Source organism: Myodes glareolus, chromosome 4, assembly GCF_982192425.1.
Source record: "Myodes glareolus chromosome 4, mMyoGla1.1, whole genome shotgun sequence".
NCBI classification, from domain to species: domain Eukaryota; kingdom Metazoa; phylum Chordata; class Mammalia; order Rodentia; family Cricetidae; genus Myodes; species Myodes glareolus.
In genome coordinates, this window is record NC_142029.1 from 16,179,070 (window position 1) to 16,196,504 (window position 17,435).

General features: G+C 51.8%; 1 protein-coding gene across 2 annotated transcripts in view; it reads right to left on the bottom strand.

Moving 5' to 3' along the window:
- The window catches only part of Cacna2d2 (calcium voltage-gated channel auxiliary subunit alpha2delta 2), a 130,396-nt gene that overhangs the window by 51,626 nt on the left and 61,335 nt on the right, over positions 1–17,435 (bottom strand). For both annotated transcript variants that reach the window (XM_087905271.1, XM_087905270.1), the window contains exon 3: positions 14,612–14,728. In XM_087905271.1, coding sequence (XP_087761397.1) covers positions 14,612–14,728 — 117 coding nt within the window. The remainder of the gene's footprint in view (positions 1–14,611; positions 14,729–17,435) is intronic.

The following is a 17,435-nucleotide window of genomic DNA, read 5'->3' on the forward strand; positions in this document are numbered from 1 at the left end:
CAAAACGCAGGCCCGATGGGATAATAAACTCCAACATCTGTCAGAAGAGCGAGCTCCTATGAAATTGCCAAGAGAAACATTTTTCTCCTCATTCAATTCACATTTAAATCGAAAACAACCCCTGCAAGTCTGCGCCAGGCCTGCGGCGAGGGGCTCCGGGAGCCCACAAGCTGTTCCTGGGCCTGCAAAGAGGCTCGGACGAGTGGCGATCACTCACTCAAATTAACAAATCATTTTATTTAGAAATGAAGAGAATTTGTAAGTGACGGATGGCTGCAGGGCCACTGAGGAGGGGGGAAAGCCAGTCACTGGTCTTGTTACCACACAAGGTAGGCAGCTCTAGGTACCCCTAGCAGAAAGGTCTTCCAGGGAATCCAGGGTTTAGGAGCCAGTACTCTCCATTTCACAGCTGCCTGGTGAGGTAGACAAGCTAGGAACCATGCTGCCATTCTAAGGGGGTACACCGAGGGCCAGTAAATGCCTACCCAGGGCTGGCTCTACCCGAAAAGGAGCCTCCAAGGCCTGCAATTCAACCGTCGGGCTGTAGGAGGTGCTATGCAGAAAGGCAGGAGTCTTGTGTGACCTCAAGGTTGGATTTGGATATGGAAGAACTTTCTCAGTATAATTATACTCCTGTTACAGGAGCTCCAGAGACTTGTGCTCCAGGCCCAGAGCTGCAGTTTGGCCATTTTTACAATTGGATTGCCGTGGGTCCTCTCATGTATGAAAATCTCTGAAGGCCAACTATCAAATACCAAATAAAAGCATACTGCTGGTAACAGGCTCCAGACCTTGCCAGACCCTCCTTAGGGTTCCATCATATTCCCCTTTGGACTTATGAGGTGCCTGCACGTTAACATTGGGTCCCTCTTTCAGGCTCTCACAGGACCTAACTTTAAACAGACACAACAGCCTACTGTGGAAGGCAGGGGTACGCTTTTTTCAATCACAATGGTCTCAGGGCCCAGTAACTATTTCTTAAATAAACAAATGAATGGGTGGATATAAGGGCCATGGCTGCCTCGACATGTGTGAGATAGGGGACACTGAATGCCTGTTTATTATGATACATTTTCATATCCTTATCCTTCGGCATGGACCATTCCTTCTGCCTAGAACGTTATTCCTCTCATTCCTCTCCAGTTACTACCTGAGCCTCTTCAGCTTAGTCTCCTCATTTTGTACACCTGTAACTCTATGACTACAGCCCACTTTGAACCAGTACCCCCCCCCACCTGACCCTAGCGTTGGAGATTGAACTCAGAATCTCACACATGCTAGACAGGCCCTTTACCACGGTGCTACAGCCCCAGCCTTCGGCCAGGTTTTCTCAAGTCAGCTGGGACCTGGTTCCTCTTTGCCCTTCCTTGAGCCATGGTTGAGCTCTTGAGGTTGAGGGCTTGATCCACCTTTGAGAGCTTCCTGGCTGGAAATGTCATGAGTTATTAAAACAAACCTAGAAGGCAGAGGGGCTTGTGGAGGACAAGAAGACAGGACGGGGCTAAAGGGACGTGCCGTAAGAGAAAAGGTGTCTGGGAAGGCAGAAGGAATGCTGGGGCTGATAGTGGGGCCCGGGCCTACTGGAAATGGAGGCTGTAGGCTTGGGTTTTATCTGCATGTCTAGGTGGTACCCAAGTCCCCTGGAAACTTGTGCAATGCCATACTGCCGCAGCAGGAACCCTGAAGGGACAGAGCTGTGCCCTTTCTCACCTCTCCCGGCTCTCTGGGCTTTCCTAGCATGCTTAGGGGATTAATAAATGAGCACAGCTCGGCATAACGGGGTTCAGGGAAGACAGACATATGCCACAGTGTGAGGAAGAACACCGCCATCCTTGGTTGGTTCCCACAGAGGAGCGAGAAGAGGGCAGTGCTGTAAGAGGCGAGGCCAGCGGGGGCGACACAGAGGCTCCTTTCCTAAGACTCTGCCATCCTAGAGCCACAGCTTACCTGGATAGGAAGCAGGTATTGCCTGAGCTCCTCAGGGCTGGACCACTGGCACAGGCACACAGCAGGTGCTCAACAGGTCTTCAGCAGTAACCTTTGCAGGATTCCGGGGCCTGACCTCAACTCAGAGTCTGAGGTTCAGGGCTCCTGTCGCCGTCTGTCATCTCTCCCTGCCCTACCTCTCCCTCCACAACCCCTTCTCTGTGCCACTCCCTACCTTTCTCATTTGCTTATTTTCTTCTTTGTGTTTATATTTGTGTGTCGGGGGTGGGCAGGAGGGCAAGTCAATCTTTCTCAATCCTTTCTTTACCTTGCTTTTTTTGAGACAAGATCTCTTATTGAACCTCGAGCTGACCAATTGGCTAGACTGGTTGGTTATCAAGCTCCAATGATCCTCCTGTCTCCACCTTCCTAATGCTGGGATTATAGGTATGTGCCACCATGCTTGGCCATTTACAGGGGTGCCAGGGACCTGAACTTAGGTTCTCACACTTGTACAGTAAGCATCTGACCAACAGAGCTATCTCCTCAGCTCCTGCTCATTATTTATTGATAAGTAAATAGCCTGGGCTATGCTCAAATTCACTATATAGCTGAGAATGACCCTGAACTTCTAATTGTCCTGCTTCTACCTTTCAAGTTCTGGTACTGCAGGCATTTCCTGCCATGCTTGGTTTCTGCCTTTCCTAAGTGGCCCACAGGTTTCTTTTACTCTCTATTCCTGTGATGATAGCTCCCTTAGCACCCATTCCCAGGTTACTGGGGTGGTCTCAGGGTCTATGAAGCAGGGGGCACGCAGGGTTTCTCAGGAGGGATGGCGAGGACAGTCTAGAGGACGTGTGTGTGTGTGTGTGTGTGTGTGTGTGTGTGAATCTAGCTCCATAAGGCTGCACCTCCATTATAGTTCCTTCCCTGGGGCCTCCTGGTGATATCTATTGCCACTGCTTCAGGCTGGAGGAGGAAGGAGAGGTTGAGGGAAGAGATCATCTACAGGCAAGCAATCCTTTAGTAATACCTCTGTTCCTCTTGTGGCTGGGACCTGCCTGGCTTGAATTCTGAGTTTCTACGCATGTAGGGGTTTACATGGGGATGGCCTCTGCCTTGAGGGTGGAGAAAATATAACCCACTGGAGCATCTCAGGGTAATACATGGATATCCCTGGGTAAAACTGTGAGTTTATGACACCTTGTGGAAGTGTGGAGAAATACTAGGGATATGGGTGGTGGAGACTCAATTCTATTTCCTGTGATAGAGAGAGTGTTTGATGGAGAGTATCTATACCAAAATTCTCTAGAGATACAGCCCAGGAACTGCTTAGGGTTCAGCAAGCACAAGCATGGTTTGACCCAACGAAGGAACGCTTGAACACTTCTAATTGTGAAGCAGGGAGCTGGAGACGCGGTGGCATCTCTCTCCAGGGTCGGCACAGACTGACAGGTCAGCTAGAAGAAAGAGCTGAACTCGCCCCCTCCAGTTCTATAATTACAGATTCTGATTTGGTTCCCCGATGTCAAGGACCTGTATCTCCAGTATCCCTGGGGCCTTGATCTTGTGAGCCAAGATCTGACAATGTGCCCCTGAGACTGAGCTGGGAATTTGACATGTGATGCTTCAGTGACCTAAGTGGTGACCTTGAGACCCATGATACCAGCCCTGGGCTGTAACTTGCTTGGTAGGTACTTCCTTAGCTTGCAACCCATGGATTCACATATGACCTTGAGGCCACCACAACTAACAGCACCCTCACAGAGAAGGAGGAGGCCCCTTTACTCAGGGAAGTCCTGGCCTGTTTAATGGGCACATGCTGTGTCCCTGAGTGACTATGCAGGACGTGGTGGTCCACACACAAGGCCCCAAAGCTCCACTTTGAACATGACATTCAGATCCTTAGAAATTATTCCCCTGGCAGAGCTGGGATGCCACACATGGGGGTATCCTCTTTGGGGCTAGGGCCTGGTTCCCAGAATCCACCACTGAGACCCAGACAGGCCTGACCTGCACTCGTTGGCTTCGCCTATCCTGCCTTCTAGAGGAAAATCACAGGGAAGTAAACCTTGAAGGGAGAAAGGAGAATGTTTTTAATTAAAAGTTTAAGAGAATTCACGTCCCGAGGGAATCACAGCAAGAAGAGGCGGGGAGTCAAGGGGCGGGGGAGCGGAAAAGTAGGCCATGCCAGCTAAGGCTCCGAGCCCAGTTCTTCCAGTTGCCTTGTGCACTGCCCAGCATCAGCGGACTGGGTCCTGTGCAATGCAGCCTCAGTTCTCCACTGGGGGGGGAGGGATGGAGATGCAGGGCTCAGCACTGGTGGTCAGCCTGGGACCGTCCTGAATAAAAGCTTAAAGCTGGGCACGAAAGCACACATTAATATTACTAACACTCAGGAGACTGACACAGAATTGCTTCAGTTGGAGGCCAGCCTGGGCTACCTAGTAAGACCCTATTTTAAAGCAGTATCAACACAAAAATCAACCAATTGGCTTAAACTAGGGACCGCTCTCTCTGCGTAGCCCCAGCCATTTCTGATCCCAGGAAGATGAGGCTTGAGGCTTGGTCGGGAGCTGTTATGCCTAGCCAAGGCCTAGGGACGTGCAACCCACTGTAAAGTTCTGCATGTATCTTGCCCACAGCCGATGGCTCCAAGGAGCCCCTGCCTGAGGGCTCATCTATCACCTCTGCCTACTTACGTCCAGTTTGCCTACTATACACTTGTCTATCACAAGCTGGGCTGTCGGCGGGAATAACACCATGTATTTTATTAGTGTGAGTCCTGCGATTGGGCAGCAGTGCCTGGATGTGAATAAAATGGTGGGTACTCCTGGGAAGGGACCGGGTGAAGTCTGTGCAGTCCTTTTCTCCTGGCACAGGAAGGGCTCTGACATCTTCAGGCCTAACCCACTGATTTTCTTCTACTTATACCAGGCTGGGGCTGGGATGTATTGAGGGGGGGGATCATTGCTTGTGGGGCCTTGTGTGGAGGAAACGGGGCCAAAGTTAACCTATGAGATGTCCCTACCCCCAGAGGGCTCTCCCTAGCCCTTCCACCCTTTACTGGGAGAGGAAAAAGTGAAGGGGACACTATGACAGATGCAATAGTTTGCAAAATGAACTAATTACACGGTAGTCACACAGGGAGATGAGATTAGCAGAGGAATATTTGATAAAAGGAAGCCCGGGTGTGCATATGAGTGGCAGGAAAGGCCGGGGCTATCTGGAGACGATGGAACTTGGTACTCCTGCGGAGTCTGGGAGAACAGGGGCAGTGGTCCCCTGAATTAGTGAATTGCTCACAAATCTGGGTTGCCACTACTGTCCATAGAGTACGGCTTACCCGTTGGCCCCAACTCTTCTAAGTGGCTGGGACCCTGGAGTCTATCTAAAAGCTGGCTAGAAGCAGGTCCCCAGCTCTGGGAGCCAGGGCTTCAACCTGTAAGCGCAGTAGATCTGACGGCCCTGCTAAATTGCAGGAGGGAGAGTGTGTATCCACTGTGAAGTTACCCAAGACCCTGCGATTTGACAGAGTCCATGCTTTTACCACCCTTGCCTGGAAGCTTCCTACTGTTACAGTCCATACGCTCCAGGCTTGTGGCAAGTGACCATGCGAAGACGGTGAGTAAGAGAAAGGCAGCAAGTGCTGCCCACTTCCTGACAATTCCTTTGGATTCTCGGGGTTTGGCTTCACTCCGCAGCCCACTCCCATCCAATATCTCCTGCTTCATACATGTCAGCACCAGGAAGTGTCCTGGGCTTCCACCTCTTTAACAAATGCAGCCAACCCACCCTTGCTGCCTTCCCTGATCCTGAAATTCCTCCACTCTTCCACATAAGGCTGCAGGCCCTCAGCGCCTCTCCTGACACCCAGAATAGTTTTTCCTTTTCCTTGAGTTCCCTTGAGTTGGGAGACTGGGTAGACCACTCCAGAGCTCAGGCATCTAACTCTGCGCCATCTTCCTTTCCTCTTTCAATGTTTGCCCTGTTCTCGGAGGGGCAAACTGCCTCCTTTTCTCCAGCCTTGACCTTGGGGTCACCTTTCTGTGTTTCCAAGCAACTGGGACACCTTTCCAAAGAATCTAAAAGAGAACTGCAGTAGAGAGAGATTCACCTTGTCAGACCCCATCTCGGAGTTCACAGTCCAGAAAAAGCCAAGCCCCTCCTCCAGGTGCGGTGATATTTTGTTTGTAATCTAACAAATAAAGCTTGCCTCAAGATCAGAGTGCGGAGCTAGCCACAAGTTAGCCATAGAGGCCAGGTTGTGGTGGCACACGCCTTTAAACCCAGCCCTCAGGAAGCAGAGACAGGTGGATCTCTGTGAATTCAAGGCCACCCTGGACTATATAAGATTCATCCAGTCTAAAAGAGAAACAAAGCCAGGTGGTGGTGGCAGCTCACATCTTTGATTCCAGTATTTGGGAATCACACATCTTTAATCCCAGCACTAGGGAAGTGGAGACAGGAAGGGATATGGCTGGGCAGAGAGAGGAATATATGGTGGGAGGAGACAGGAGCTCACCGCATTCAGTCTGAGGATTCAGTCTGAAGATTCATGGAGACAGGATCTTGCCCCCTTTGGTCTGAGGATTTGGCAGACTTAAAAAGCCTCCTTAGTGACCGGCTCCTTTACTTCTCTGATCTTTCAGCATTTACCCCAATATCTGACTCCAGGTTTTTATTATTAAGACCAATTAGAATTTGCGTTACATCCAAGAGTCAGCACATTGACAGTTTTGCCTCACTCAGAGGGAACCACCCAGTAAACTCACTGGATGGATCTTAGCACCTGTCTCACAGGTAAGGCAGCCGAGCAGAGAAATGAACTGACTACCAGCCTCGCAGAAGGCTCTGAGGCTGACGTGGCAGTGTTGCGGCTGTGATCTTACCTGTCTCCACCCAGTGGCCTTGTGCTGCCCTGGAGGACTGTGTTCCCAGAGAGTCATTCTCTAAGGTGTTTCTGGAAAACCTGCTCCTTTGTTGCTCTCTGGTCCTCTGTTTCCATGTTTTTGAGAGCGAGTCTCGGCACCCTCCCCCACACAGTGGTTCATTCCCACTGTTTTAGGATTATATAGTTCCTGTATGGACATCGGCTTCCCTGGTTTAAGGCCCCCTGGAGTCATGGAGTCTCTGTCCCTTGCCTTGTTTCTGACTTACTGCCTGTCTATTCATCTGCTCACCTGCCTGATGCTTAGGCCTCTTTTAAGCCGCTGGACCTGGTGACTGGGGACACACAGGAGGAAGGGGTCTGGAATTATGGGAGGTCAGAGGGACCCTGAACAAAGGGCTGGGGGACCCTGTACTTAGTCTCAAAGCCTTGAAGAATGCCTCTGGCTAGAAGACCTGGGTTGTGTACGAGGGAACTTGCTTTCCCTGGTTCCAGCTGTCTGCCTCATCGTACTTGGCTTTCTTATGGACAAATGCATGGGATGTGGGTGAGGAGGAGATATCCAATAGTTCACCGACCCCAATCTTGCCAGGTAAGGGCTGAACCCCAGGTCCCTGGGCCGCTGGAGGATGCGGCTTCATGTCTTCAGCCATCTCCATAGCGGGGCTCCAGCTGGTGTTGACACAGCAAACATGGGACAACTCTCCTATTCGCTGAGAAACCGAGTGGGCAAACACAGGGAGGCTGCAACAAAGGGCCAGCAACCGTGACCAGCCTCCCAAACACCAGTTTCAGGGCCTGGGCCAGAACACAGGAAGCACTGTGCAGCCTGAACACTGGGAGCCTTGGAGGTGCAAGTCGGAAATGGGGTTCCTTGTCAAGTCCCCAGAAAAGGGAGGGCTGACAGGGTGGGGCTGAAGGGCTACTGCTGGTCCCTGAACTTCCATGTTCCCTCTATATTCCTCTGGCATTCTCCTTTCCCTAGCTAAGTCCTCCTCTTCCCAAGCTCAGTCCCAAGTTCCACACTTTGTGCCATGGATCGTAACACTGTCCCCTTCTGCAGACTGTACTCCCTTAGGTCTATGCACAGTGTCCCTGGCCCTGGTGACATAGTACAGTGCCTGTATGTGACAGGCAAGTACTCGGTACTCACTATCAGAAGCCGAAGCAGGGCACCTGAAGCTCCCAGGATCCTGTGACTTGATAACCAATCACCTGGCCTTCTCATTACCCCTGTGTGGTGTCTACCACCCCGAGAGCAGTGACACCAACTGCTGAGCCAGTACTTTCTCCCATAGGCACCCACTGTCACCAGGGAGCTGCTGTCTATTGCATAGCCCGAAGCTCGGAAAACTGGGTGAGAGTCTGCTCCTAGATCCCGCTTTGAGAGCGGACCATGCTTAAGGATGTGCACTAAGCATCCCAGAGATCAGGCAGCGGGTTCTGTCTCTAGCTTCACCTCTGCCACATTGCCTTTTCCCTGCAGTGGAAACTGAGGCACAGGCTGCACTCTCTGCTCACGCTCCTTACTAGGCTGGTGTTGGACCAGACATTGCTGAGATAGCCCTTCTTTTCTGCTCTTGACAATTTCTCCTGTCTCCTAAGACTCGGTTTAAACTGCCACCTCCTCCAGGCTGTCCTCTTAGACTTCTCAGTTCCATGGTGGCTAATTTGCACACTGACACCCCATGTCTCCTTGAAATCTGGGACCCAGAGGGTCAGGATCAGCCTGGCTGGCCCACTGCTACCCTCCCCAACCCGCACACACAAGGATTTCAGAACAAAGGGCCACATGCTATTAAAACTCAATTAAATTTCTCACTTCTATGATCCTAAATTAGTCTGGTTTGTCCCTGCGGCGCCTGTAGGTCCTTTCCCTCTGCCTCCTAGGCTCTCTCCATCTTCCAGCTAGGACTCCCTCCCCCCATCGGTCCCAGAAGAGTAGGCATAGTAGAGGGGATTCTCCCTCTGAGTTTAGGCCTTGTCTGGGAGTGGAGTTCAGTGTTCCTCTGTGGGCTCAGGGATCATTTCCTCCATCTAGCTGGCCCTGCCCTTGAGTCAGGGCAATGCTGCTTCCTGGCCTAATACATTCAAGCCATCAGCCCCTTCCTTTGATTGGTAGATGCTGGGGAATGGCAGTGACTTTTCCGGACCCTTTTCTCTGGAGATCCCAGGCGAAGACCCTATTGCTCAAAGGCTACTTGAGACCAGAGGCCAGCTCCAAACAGACATGGTGACATTTCTGGAGGCCCAGTAGGTCTGAGTCAGCTGGGTGAGTAAAGATGAAGGCCTGATGAGACCCTGGGACCCCTTGGCTATGCCCCAGCCATACTATATATACCTGCAGTCCTCCTAGAGACCCAGGGGGACTAGCTCTTGGCCCCACCAGCACAGCCTAGTCCTCCAGAGGATCTCAGGATCTCCGGGCCATCCAACAGGGATGAAAGTAGGAGAGGAGGGCTCCACACTCATGTCCACTGGGAACTGGGAACAGTGTCTTTCTCTTGCTCATGCTGACTGACTCCAAGGACAAGGACGCTCGGGTGTGCAGAGAGTGTCATCAATTTCTATACACATTCAGGCCACCTCTTCTGAGAACCCTTCGCTGAACTCCATCCTTCTATGGCGACTTAAGAGAAACCTCAAGGCTACCTGGGCTCTGCCATTCCTGCCCCACCCTTCTTTCTGGCCATACACGTGAAAGGTATTCCATAGATGTCCATTCATCAATCCAGTGCATCCTCGTCCCCAGGGGCCCCCAGCAGGCTCCTCTGGGTGGCACCTTGCCAGGAAGCAGCACTGTTTGGGTGAGGGGGAGAATAATCAGCTGTAAACGCCGCAATCAGGGAGAAAAAGCTGCTCAGGCCCTTGGCGCCCACGCGTGCGCCTAATTGGCTCCACGTGTCTCAGTTCTTTTCAAGAGCGGGAAAGTGGAAGGGTCAAGATCTCTTAATGTTCGTAATGGAAGGGAGGCAGAAGCCACTGCCAGCCCCACATAAACACCTTTTAATTGCTCAGAGAAGGGTGGGCGGAGACAACGGGTGCTACAGACTCCCTTGTCTGTCAGCCCGCCATTACTGTGCCTGTTCTGAGCTTCCCAGAACTGGAGTCCGACCCCTGAAGCTGAGCTCCAGCAGAATCCAGAGCCGCAGTTCAGCATCTGTTCTGCAAATGCTTACAAAGTTCCTGTTGCAGGCCGGGCCTTGGCAGATGACTCATGGCCTGAATTGCTCAGGACCAACCTATTTGTTGAACGCTCATCAATGAATGCACCACTGGACTCAGCTGAACTGGCCTCTAGCTGTCTCAGAGCTCATCTATTCCCCTTGCTGCCTCTTCCGGGCAGCCTTTCCTCTTGCCCCTTTGGAAGAAATGATTTTTTTCTCTTGCTCAGGCTGCCCTATTCCGTCTGCACATCTCTCAGGTCCCCAATTCCCCGCTGCCTGTGGACTTCTATTCATTACTGTCACATGACCAGAAAACGCTAGGCCGCACATGGAGACACACTGTGAGAGTGGGGTGCTACTGGCATCTAGTGGGTAGAGGGCAAGGGTGCTACCAAACATGCCCCAGTGCTTGGAGCCGGCCCCGCAAAGGCCGATCCAGTTCAAAGTGCCCCTGGGATTGAAGCTTTGGAAAGGAAGCAGCAGTTGAACTGGGAGGAACCTTCTCTTCCTAACAGAGTAGCCTGTCCTCAGGCCCCCAGCCTTACCTCCTGTTCCTTTGAACACCCACTCAGAGCTCCATTCCTGAACAGACCCAGCCACACTGCCAACATGCGTCAGCTAATTGGGTTAAGTGGCCATTAGCAGCAAAAGCAGGGCGACCGCGCTCAGAAGGGTTTTTAATTTTACTCTTTAAATGACGCTAATTCCCCAGAGGACACTGGTGGTGGGGGTGCTGCCCACTGGAACCCCTAGATCTGAGGCTAGGGCTGCACTTCCCTTTGCCCACCCATGGGAGTCTTGTGGGGGCCTTTTCATCGTCTATGAAAGAAAGTAAGGGATCAGGGATTTGTCTAAGGTCACTAGGTCATCACAGACCAAGGTCCTGTTAGAGGAAGCCAGTGCCTCATCTTCTTTTTCCCCTGGCCTGTTCTTCTGTAGACAGCTAATGCTACATGGTTGTAATGGTGGCAAATATGAAGGCGCTGTCAGTTTGTATGGCCTGAGTTTCTAGATTCTGGAGTCTCAGCCAGGCCTTGCCACTGCCCCCAGCTTGTCTGAGTTGGAAGGCAAAAGGACTTCCGGGCTGCCAGTATCCACACTGACAGTCTCAGTAGTCTGCTTTGGCCTCGGTGCCATGTCCTGAGTGCCGTGGCCCTGGCATTCCCATTCTCTGGCAGTTAGTTCACTAAGCCATCAGGCCTTAGCCTTGCCTATGAGCTTATCTCTTACTTTATCCTACGACCTCTTCTCTAAGCCACATGGCAAAGGTGGCAGGGATGGGCAGCAAGCAACATAGCCTTCCTTTATGTCCTTTATGTCCCGGGGTTGTGAAACTGGAGGTACTGGGCAGGGAGGGTGCTCAGGTCCTTAGTTTAGTTGATGGCCCCTTGATGTTGACAGGTGGTTTTGAACTCTTGAACTCAAGCAATCCTCTTCTCTCGGCCTCCTGAGTAACTGGCACTACAGGCACAGAGAAGGAAGTTAGGGCCTGAGATGGAATGGTCTTGGCATATGAAGGTAGGAACATGCCTGGCCTTCCCTGCACCTTCTGCAGCAGCACGGAGATTATCACACGGTTGGCCATGAGTGAACACAGGTGACAACACTGAGTGGGGATCGTAATGATAGATAAATGACCTTTCTGAGAAGGAGGCTGTGTGCAGAGGCCTCAGTTGAGAGGACGGGGACCTAACAATTGTGCTTCAAATCTGCCTGAGTCCTCATGGTGAGGCACAGGACTCAGGCACCTTATTGTCCCTTCTGGGGCTCAAGGCCCTAAAAAGCCCTGGCTGAAAGGCCTTGTCTCCCTGGGTGGTTGAAATTTCCGGTTCCCTCCACATGCCCAAAGCAGAGAAACTAGCATGGTTTCTGAGCCTGGGAACACTGCTTGCTTGTGTTTGCAAGGCCCTGAGCTGGCCTCTTCTGACTCTTGACTTCGGTCAAGAAACATCTGATGGACGCTGATTGGACAATACAGCGACCTTGTGTCCTGCAGGTCTCAGCTCCCTCTTCACAAGCCCCAAATTAAGATTCAAGACCAGATCAAGGGTTTTAAATTGGATTACTGGACGGGGTCCAGGGAGGGGGGAGCAAATGAATGGGGGGTGGGAGTCAAGCCCCCCCCCCCATGCCCTTCCGCTCATTTGTACTCAGGCTGCACACAAATGTGGGAAAGAAGAAAAAGGAGCAGAACTTGATTAAAAGCAAACTTAAAACAATGAAGTTCAAAGCTTACTTTGAACAATTAGAACTGAGGGCTGGGCAGTCCTGTCTTGGAGGGATGTAGGGTGAGCCTGAAATCAGACTGCAGCAGAAGGAGGTGCTGGGATGGTAAGGGCTGTAGTCTTAGTGCATGCCTCGGGACTGTGGGGGCCACGGGCTGGGATCCGGGTCAGGAAAACCTGTGTTCAAGTTCTGGCTCTCTTGTGTCCTGTCCTGACACCTCCAAGTCTCAGTGTCCCCTTCTGTAAGAGGAAGGGACAAAGACTTCCTTTTGTGGTTGCTGTGAGAACGACTCGTGATCCACTGACCACGTGGTGAGTTCCTTTTCCCATCATTCTTTCATTGAAAGTCATTCTGTATTTGGCTCTGACTGTGTACCAGGGAACAGGCTGGTGCTGTCTACTCAGTGGGAAGGAGGCAGATATCTGTCCTCTCTCTCAGGCAGGGATGAGTATGTGGGGTACAGGATGAGAGTTAAACAGGACTCTAAGCCTGTGGCTATGCCCCAACCCCCTCTGCTATTAGGGCTGGTTGTTCTTGTAGTATTGGGTTAAGGGGGTAGGGAATCAAGACTATGGTTTCTGAGGAGGATGGCGGGGCCTGGGTTCTGGGAAGCTGGCAGGGTCATCCTCCAGCACAGTCCAGCCTCTACCAAGGAAAACCCGTTCTGAAGTCTGTGTGCGACTCCCCCTAAGACCTGAACATGACCTTTCGCACGCATACCTGATGTCAACAGTAATTTGGGCTGGCCAGCCAGGTACAGGTAGTATGTATTTGTAATCCCAGCTCAGGAGGCATGGGTAAGAAGACCGGGAGCGTGAGACTAGTCTGGGCGACATACTAAAACCTTATCTAAAAAAGTTTGAGCAAGGCAGCCACAGTCTGTAAAGGGGGAGGGGCAGGAAAACTAGGAAACAGTGTGCAAACTGGGATGAGAGAGGGGCAAGGAGGCAGAGAACAAGATGAAAACGGACACATTTGGGAGGGGCAGTGGACAGGTGTGGTGTGCTAGCTGGGTAGGTGAGCACATGGTATAACACTAGTAGGCAGAAGCATTTGACCCCTACAGCTGGTACCTGGCTTTGCCCCTTCGGTGGCAGCCTATCTTTCAGTTGACTTTACTTATCTGTGACCAGGAGATCCCCAAAATCAGGCAAGACTAGGCTCTCTAGGTACAGCTCTGGGTTTGCTGGGTTCCTAATTGTTGGGCGGTCCTTAGAACCATTTTTCCTCCAATCAGAAGGTCATCCTCACTCTCTTACATGCACCTAGGTCACATAAAGCAGGGTTCTGTGAGGGACAGTGGGGTCCAGTTACTGGGGAAAGGGGACTCATTCTTTATTGGGGTCTAGATATGGAGGATCTAGGTTAGCTGTCTTGACTTGACCCTGGCCATAGTTGCGGATGGATGCGCTAATTTTTTAAAAATTGCTTTATTGAGATTTAATTGACAGAGCAAATTCAGTCACATTAAACATGCATTTCAGTGGTTCTTAGAATAATTAGAGTCATGCAACTATCGCCATAATCTAAATTTAGAATATTTTCATCACTACCAAAAAGAAACCTTGAATTCAACTAGCCCTATCTTCTCTCCACCAGCCCTTGGCAACCAGTAAGCTAGCTTTCCATGTCTGTGAATTTGCCTTTACCAACATTTCATAGAAATAGGATCACACACGTGGCCCTTGTCACCGGCTTCTTTCACTTGGCACAATGAGTTTCAGCTCATCCATGTTGTAGAGCATACCAAGATTTCTTCCTTTCTTAAAAAAAAAACAGATGTTGCGATCTTCTACAAAGGCTGGGGGGCAACTACAATGGTGCCACTGATTTAGGATCAGAATGGATGCTCTTGCCCATTTAGTAATGACTCCGTAGCTCCTGAGGGCACCCCCCACCCACCTGCTGTCCTTGGAGCGAGTAGTTGCCTGGCTGCTTTGTCAGGCTAGCCTGGCAGGTCTTACTACTAGCTGCTAGAGTACACTAGAGTTTAAATGGGGGGACTGAGACCCGGAGCAGGCAGAGAAATATTTAGATAAGGGCAGAGCAGGGACTCCAGCCTTCCCACCTGTGGCTGCCTCAACGCCATCCCCTCCCCACCAGCTCCTGCAGCCCACCTAGGAGCATACTCTACCACCCACAGACAGACCAGGGGACTGAGAGGCATGAGAAAGCTCCAAGGCCCTGCAGGAGGGAGAGGCAGGACTGCCTAGGTCTGCCGGGTCACCACACATGCAGCCAAACCCCATGACAACTGCCATGGCTGCCCAGTCCTGCAGCTGTTTCTCCTGCCGAAATTCAGGATCCAAGCGTCCTGTGACAATGAGGGTCGGAACACTGCTTGAGTCAAGGCTACCCCACCTTCCCTTAATGTTCTCTTGCTCCCGACACACTGGCCTACCTTCAGGCCCTGCACCTTCCTGTCTAGCAGGCTCTCGATGTCCCCTGCCACCTTCTCCACCAGTTTCTGGGGTTCGTTCTCTTGTACTTCGAACAGGTTCCGATTGTCCTTGTAGATCTAGAAGAAAGCAGAGGTGGAGGGTGAGGTCAGAGCAGCCCATAACTCCCATGCCACGGCCTCACATACTGTCACTGCAAACACAGCTCAGTTAATCCTTATTCCTATAGGACCTGGCTTTGGCCCTAACAAGCAGAGTCCAGGACCTTCATGATCTCAGGGAAGGGGAACCACAAGGCTGGAGTTCTATAGCTTGCACCTGGGATGAAGGTCCAGCGTGGGCTAGTTGGTGGCCAGTGTTGGTGGTTCATGGGTCCAAGTCTGCCTTGTCTGGGCCTCAGGGATCCATTTTCAGGGGTTATGAGTTGTCTCAACTTTAGTTCCAAGTGCCTATGAGCAGCAGAGGGGGAGGGGGAGGCTGGATGCGAAGCAGAAGGCACGTTAGGTGGTGAGAGAGATGGAGCTAAAAAGCAGACATCACAAACCACATCCCGACATGAAGTTGTCCGCACACCCACACACGTACATATATGTGCATAGCCACGAACGAATCTCCTGCGTGTGCAGATGCACAGCTACTCCTCCATGTAGCCTTAGGCAATGCGCTCCTTTTACGGATGCTGCCCTAGGCCATTTGCAGAAATGGAGAGCTCTGCTATTCAAGGCACAGAATATTGAGGGAGACCAGGTAGGAAGAATTACTCTGCCCATTCCCCCTCCTTAGGAGGTGGAGTCTGAGTACACATGCATGTAAACTGGTGGTTAGGATGCGATGTGGCTTGGCACTGCCATCTGTGTGCACACACCAGCATGCGGGCTTTAGGATGGGTGAGGCTAAGTCCTCTGAATACAGCTTGTGAGTCTCAGAGGCAGGTTTCAGCAGGCATCTTTTTTCATGCTTGGGTCTTGGTTATGTGCATGCATATGTACGCGTTATACACCTGTGAGTGTCTCCAAGCCTGACCCAGACCAGTTTGTGCATTCATTCAAATGACTGCGGGAAGTCTGTACCGTAAGTTGGCTCCTCACCACTAGAGGTCTTAAGCCCGGCTTCCATGGCAGAGCCTTGCCACCAAGTTGTGCAGAAGTGGGGGCATGCGGAGACAGAAAGGATTGGCGGTAAGGGGCAATAAGAAGGTGACACAGGCACCTGGTGAGAGACAGACAGGCAAGGCGTGATAAGGTCGGGGAATGACAGAAGAGGTGCAGAGGTAAGGACTCTGTCATCTGATAAGGGGATGGGCTGGGGGCTGGAGGCTGCCAGAGCCTCAGTCTTGCTGCCTGCCCAGTGCCTGGCAGCTCAAGGGTTAAAGCAGTAAGCGAAGCAGGCTCAGGCAATCTCCTTCTGCCATCCCCCATCCCTTTCGGCTTCTCTTTTCTTTTTGTCCTCCTCTTAGAACAAAATAATTTGTGGTGAAGTTGTTCCTTCCTCCAGAGCTGTGGCAATTAGGGGGCGAGTGTCAGGGCCTGTTTGTATAGCCAGAGAGGACCGAAGCTCTGAAGCTCTGAACAGACACCAGGGCAGGTTGTGCCACAGAACCCAAGCTCAGCTCTGGACCAAGGTCCTCTGATGGTCCTCTGTGATGGAGGCAAAGAAAAGGAAGAATCACAACCCAAGGGCTGCAGAGAAATGCAGGGAGCCGGTATCCTACATTAGGGGAACTGAGAATCAGACAGGAGAGCACAATTCTGGACATAGGGCAGAGTGGCAAAGCCAGGTTCCATCTTCTCTGACCCATCCTTCTCAGGTTTGGAGGTTTAAAACATCTCACCACCTCAGCTTTGGGTCATAGTCTGGTTGTATAGCAGCCATGATCTGGGCCACACAGTTGAAGCAGCACCCAGCCTATTTGTGCCAGCAGGGGGCGCAGCTGCCTGGCTTCATCAGGGCCAAGGGATGAAGCTCTATACATTAGATTTGCTTGTCAAGGTCATTCCCAGGCTCTGAGGCTGGGCCATGCTGGTTTTCCTGAAATGTCTGGGAACTCCTTTCCCAGGTTTACGATATACTTTGAACCCTATGTGGCTACTGGGTTGGGGTCAGCAAAGGGAAGCAATCTGGTGTCTTGGCTCTACCTCAAGGTCCCAACAGGTGACACAAAGCTTGGAGGCGGAGGTTCTTCAAGAAGCCTCTGAATTTCCAGGGTTCGATATATCTGTGAGAATGGGAGTCCTTCCAATTCTCAACTGAACAACGGCACAATGAACAACAGCCAATGAACTACAGCACAGTTCGTGTCCTCGGAACCCTGTACTGTGGCCACCACGGCTACTGTCTGAGACCGCCAAGACGGAGGAAGTAATCTCAGTCCCCTCCCTGCCCCCACTCTTCTGCTAGGTATGCCCGCTGAGACCGCCATCAGCTTTCTTTCCAAGGAGCCAACCTCCTTCTCCTGGTTTTGCCCCTGAGTCCCTCCCTCAGCCACCCTGTCTTTTTCCCTAACACCTCAGTCTCAGCCCCAGAGGTGATAACAGAGGAGTCCAGACACCAGGGAGCCACTGATAGTGCATAGCGACAGCTAGTTCTTTTGCTGTCCCCCCAAGCACCGTGTCTGTGTGGAGAGGACACTGAACAAAGGCATGTGCCCAACTCCGTGTTCAAGGACAGAGCATTGGGCCCTGGGTCAACGCTTCACCTCTGCTGCAGCTGTGGGAGCTCCCGAGCCCGGCAAGCCTCTGCCAGGCCTTTTTCCTGCTCCCCTTCTACCGACGGGCCTATGATGGCGTCCTTCTGCTGGCTCCCCGGTGCCTGAATTTGAGGCCTCTC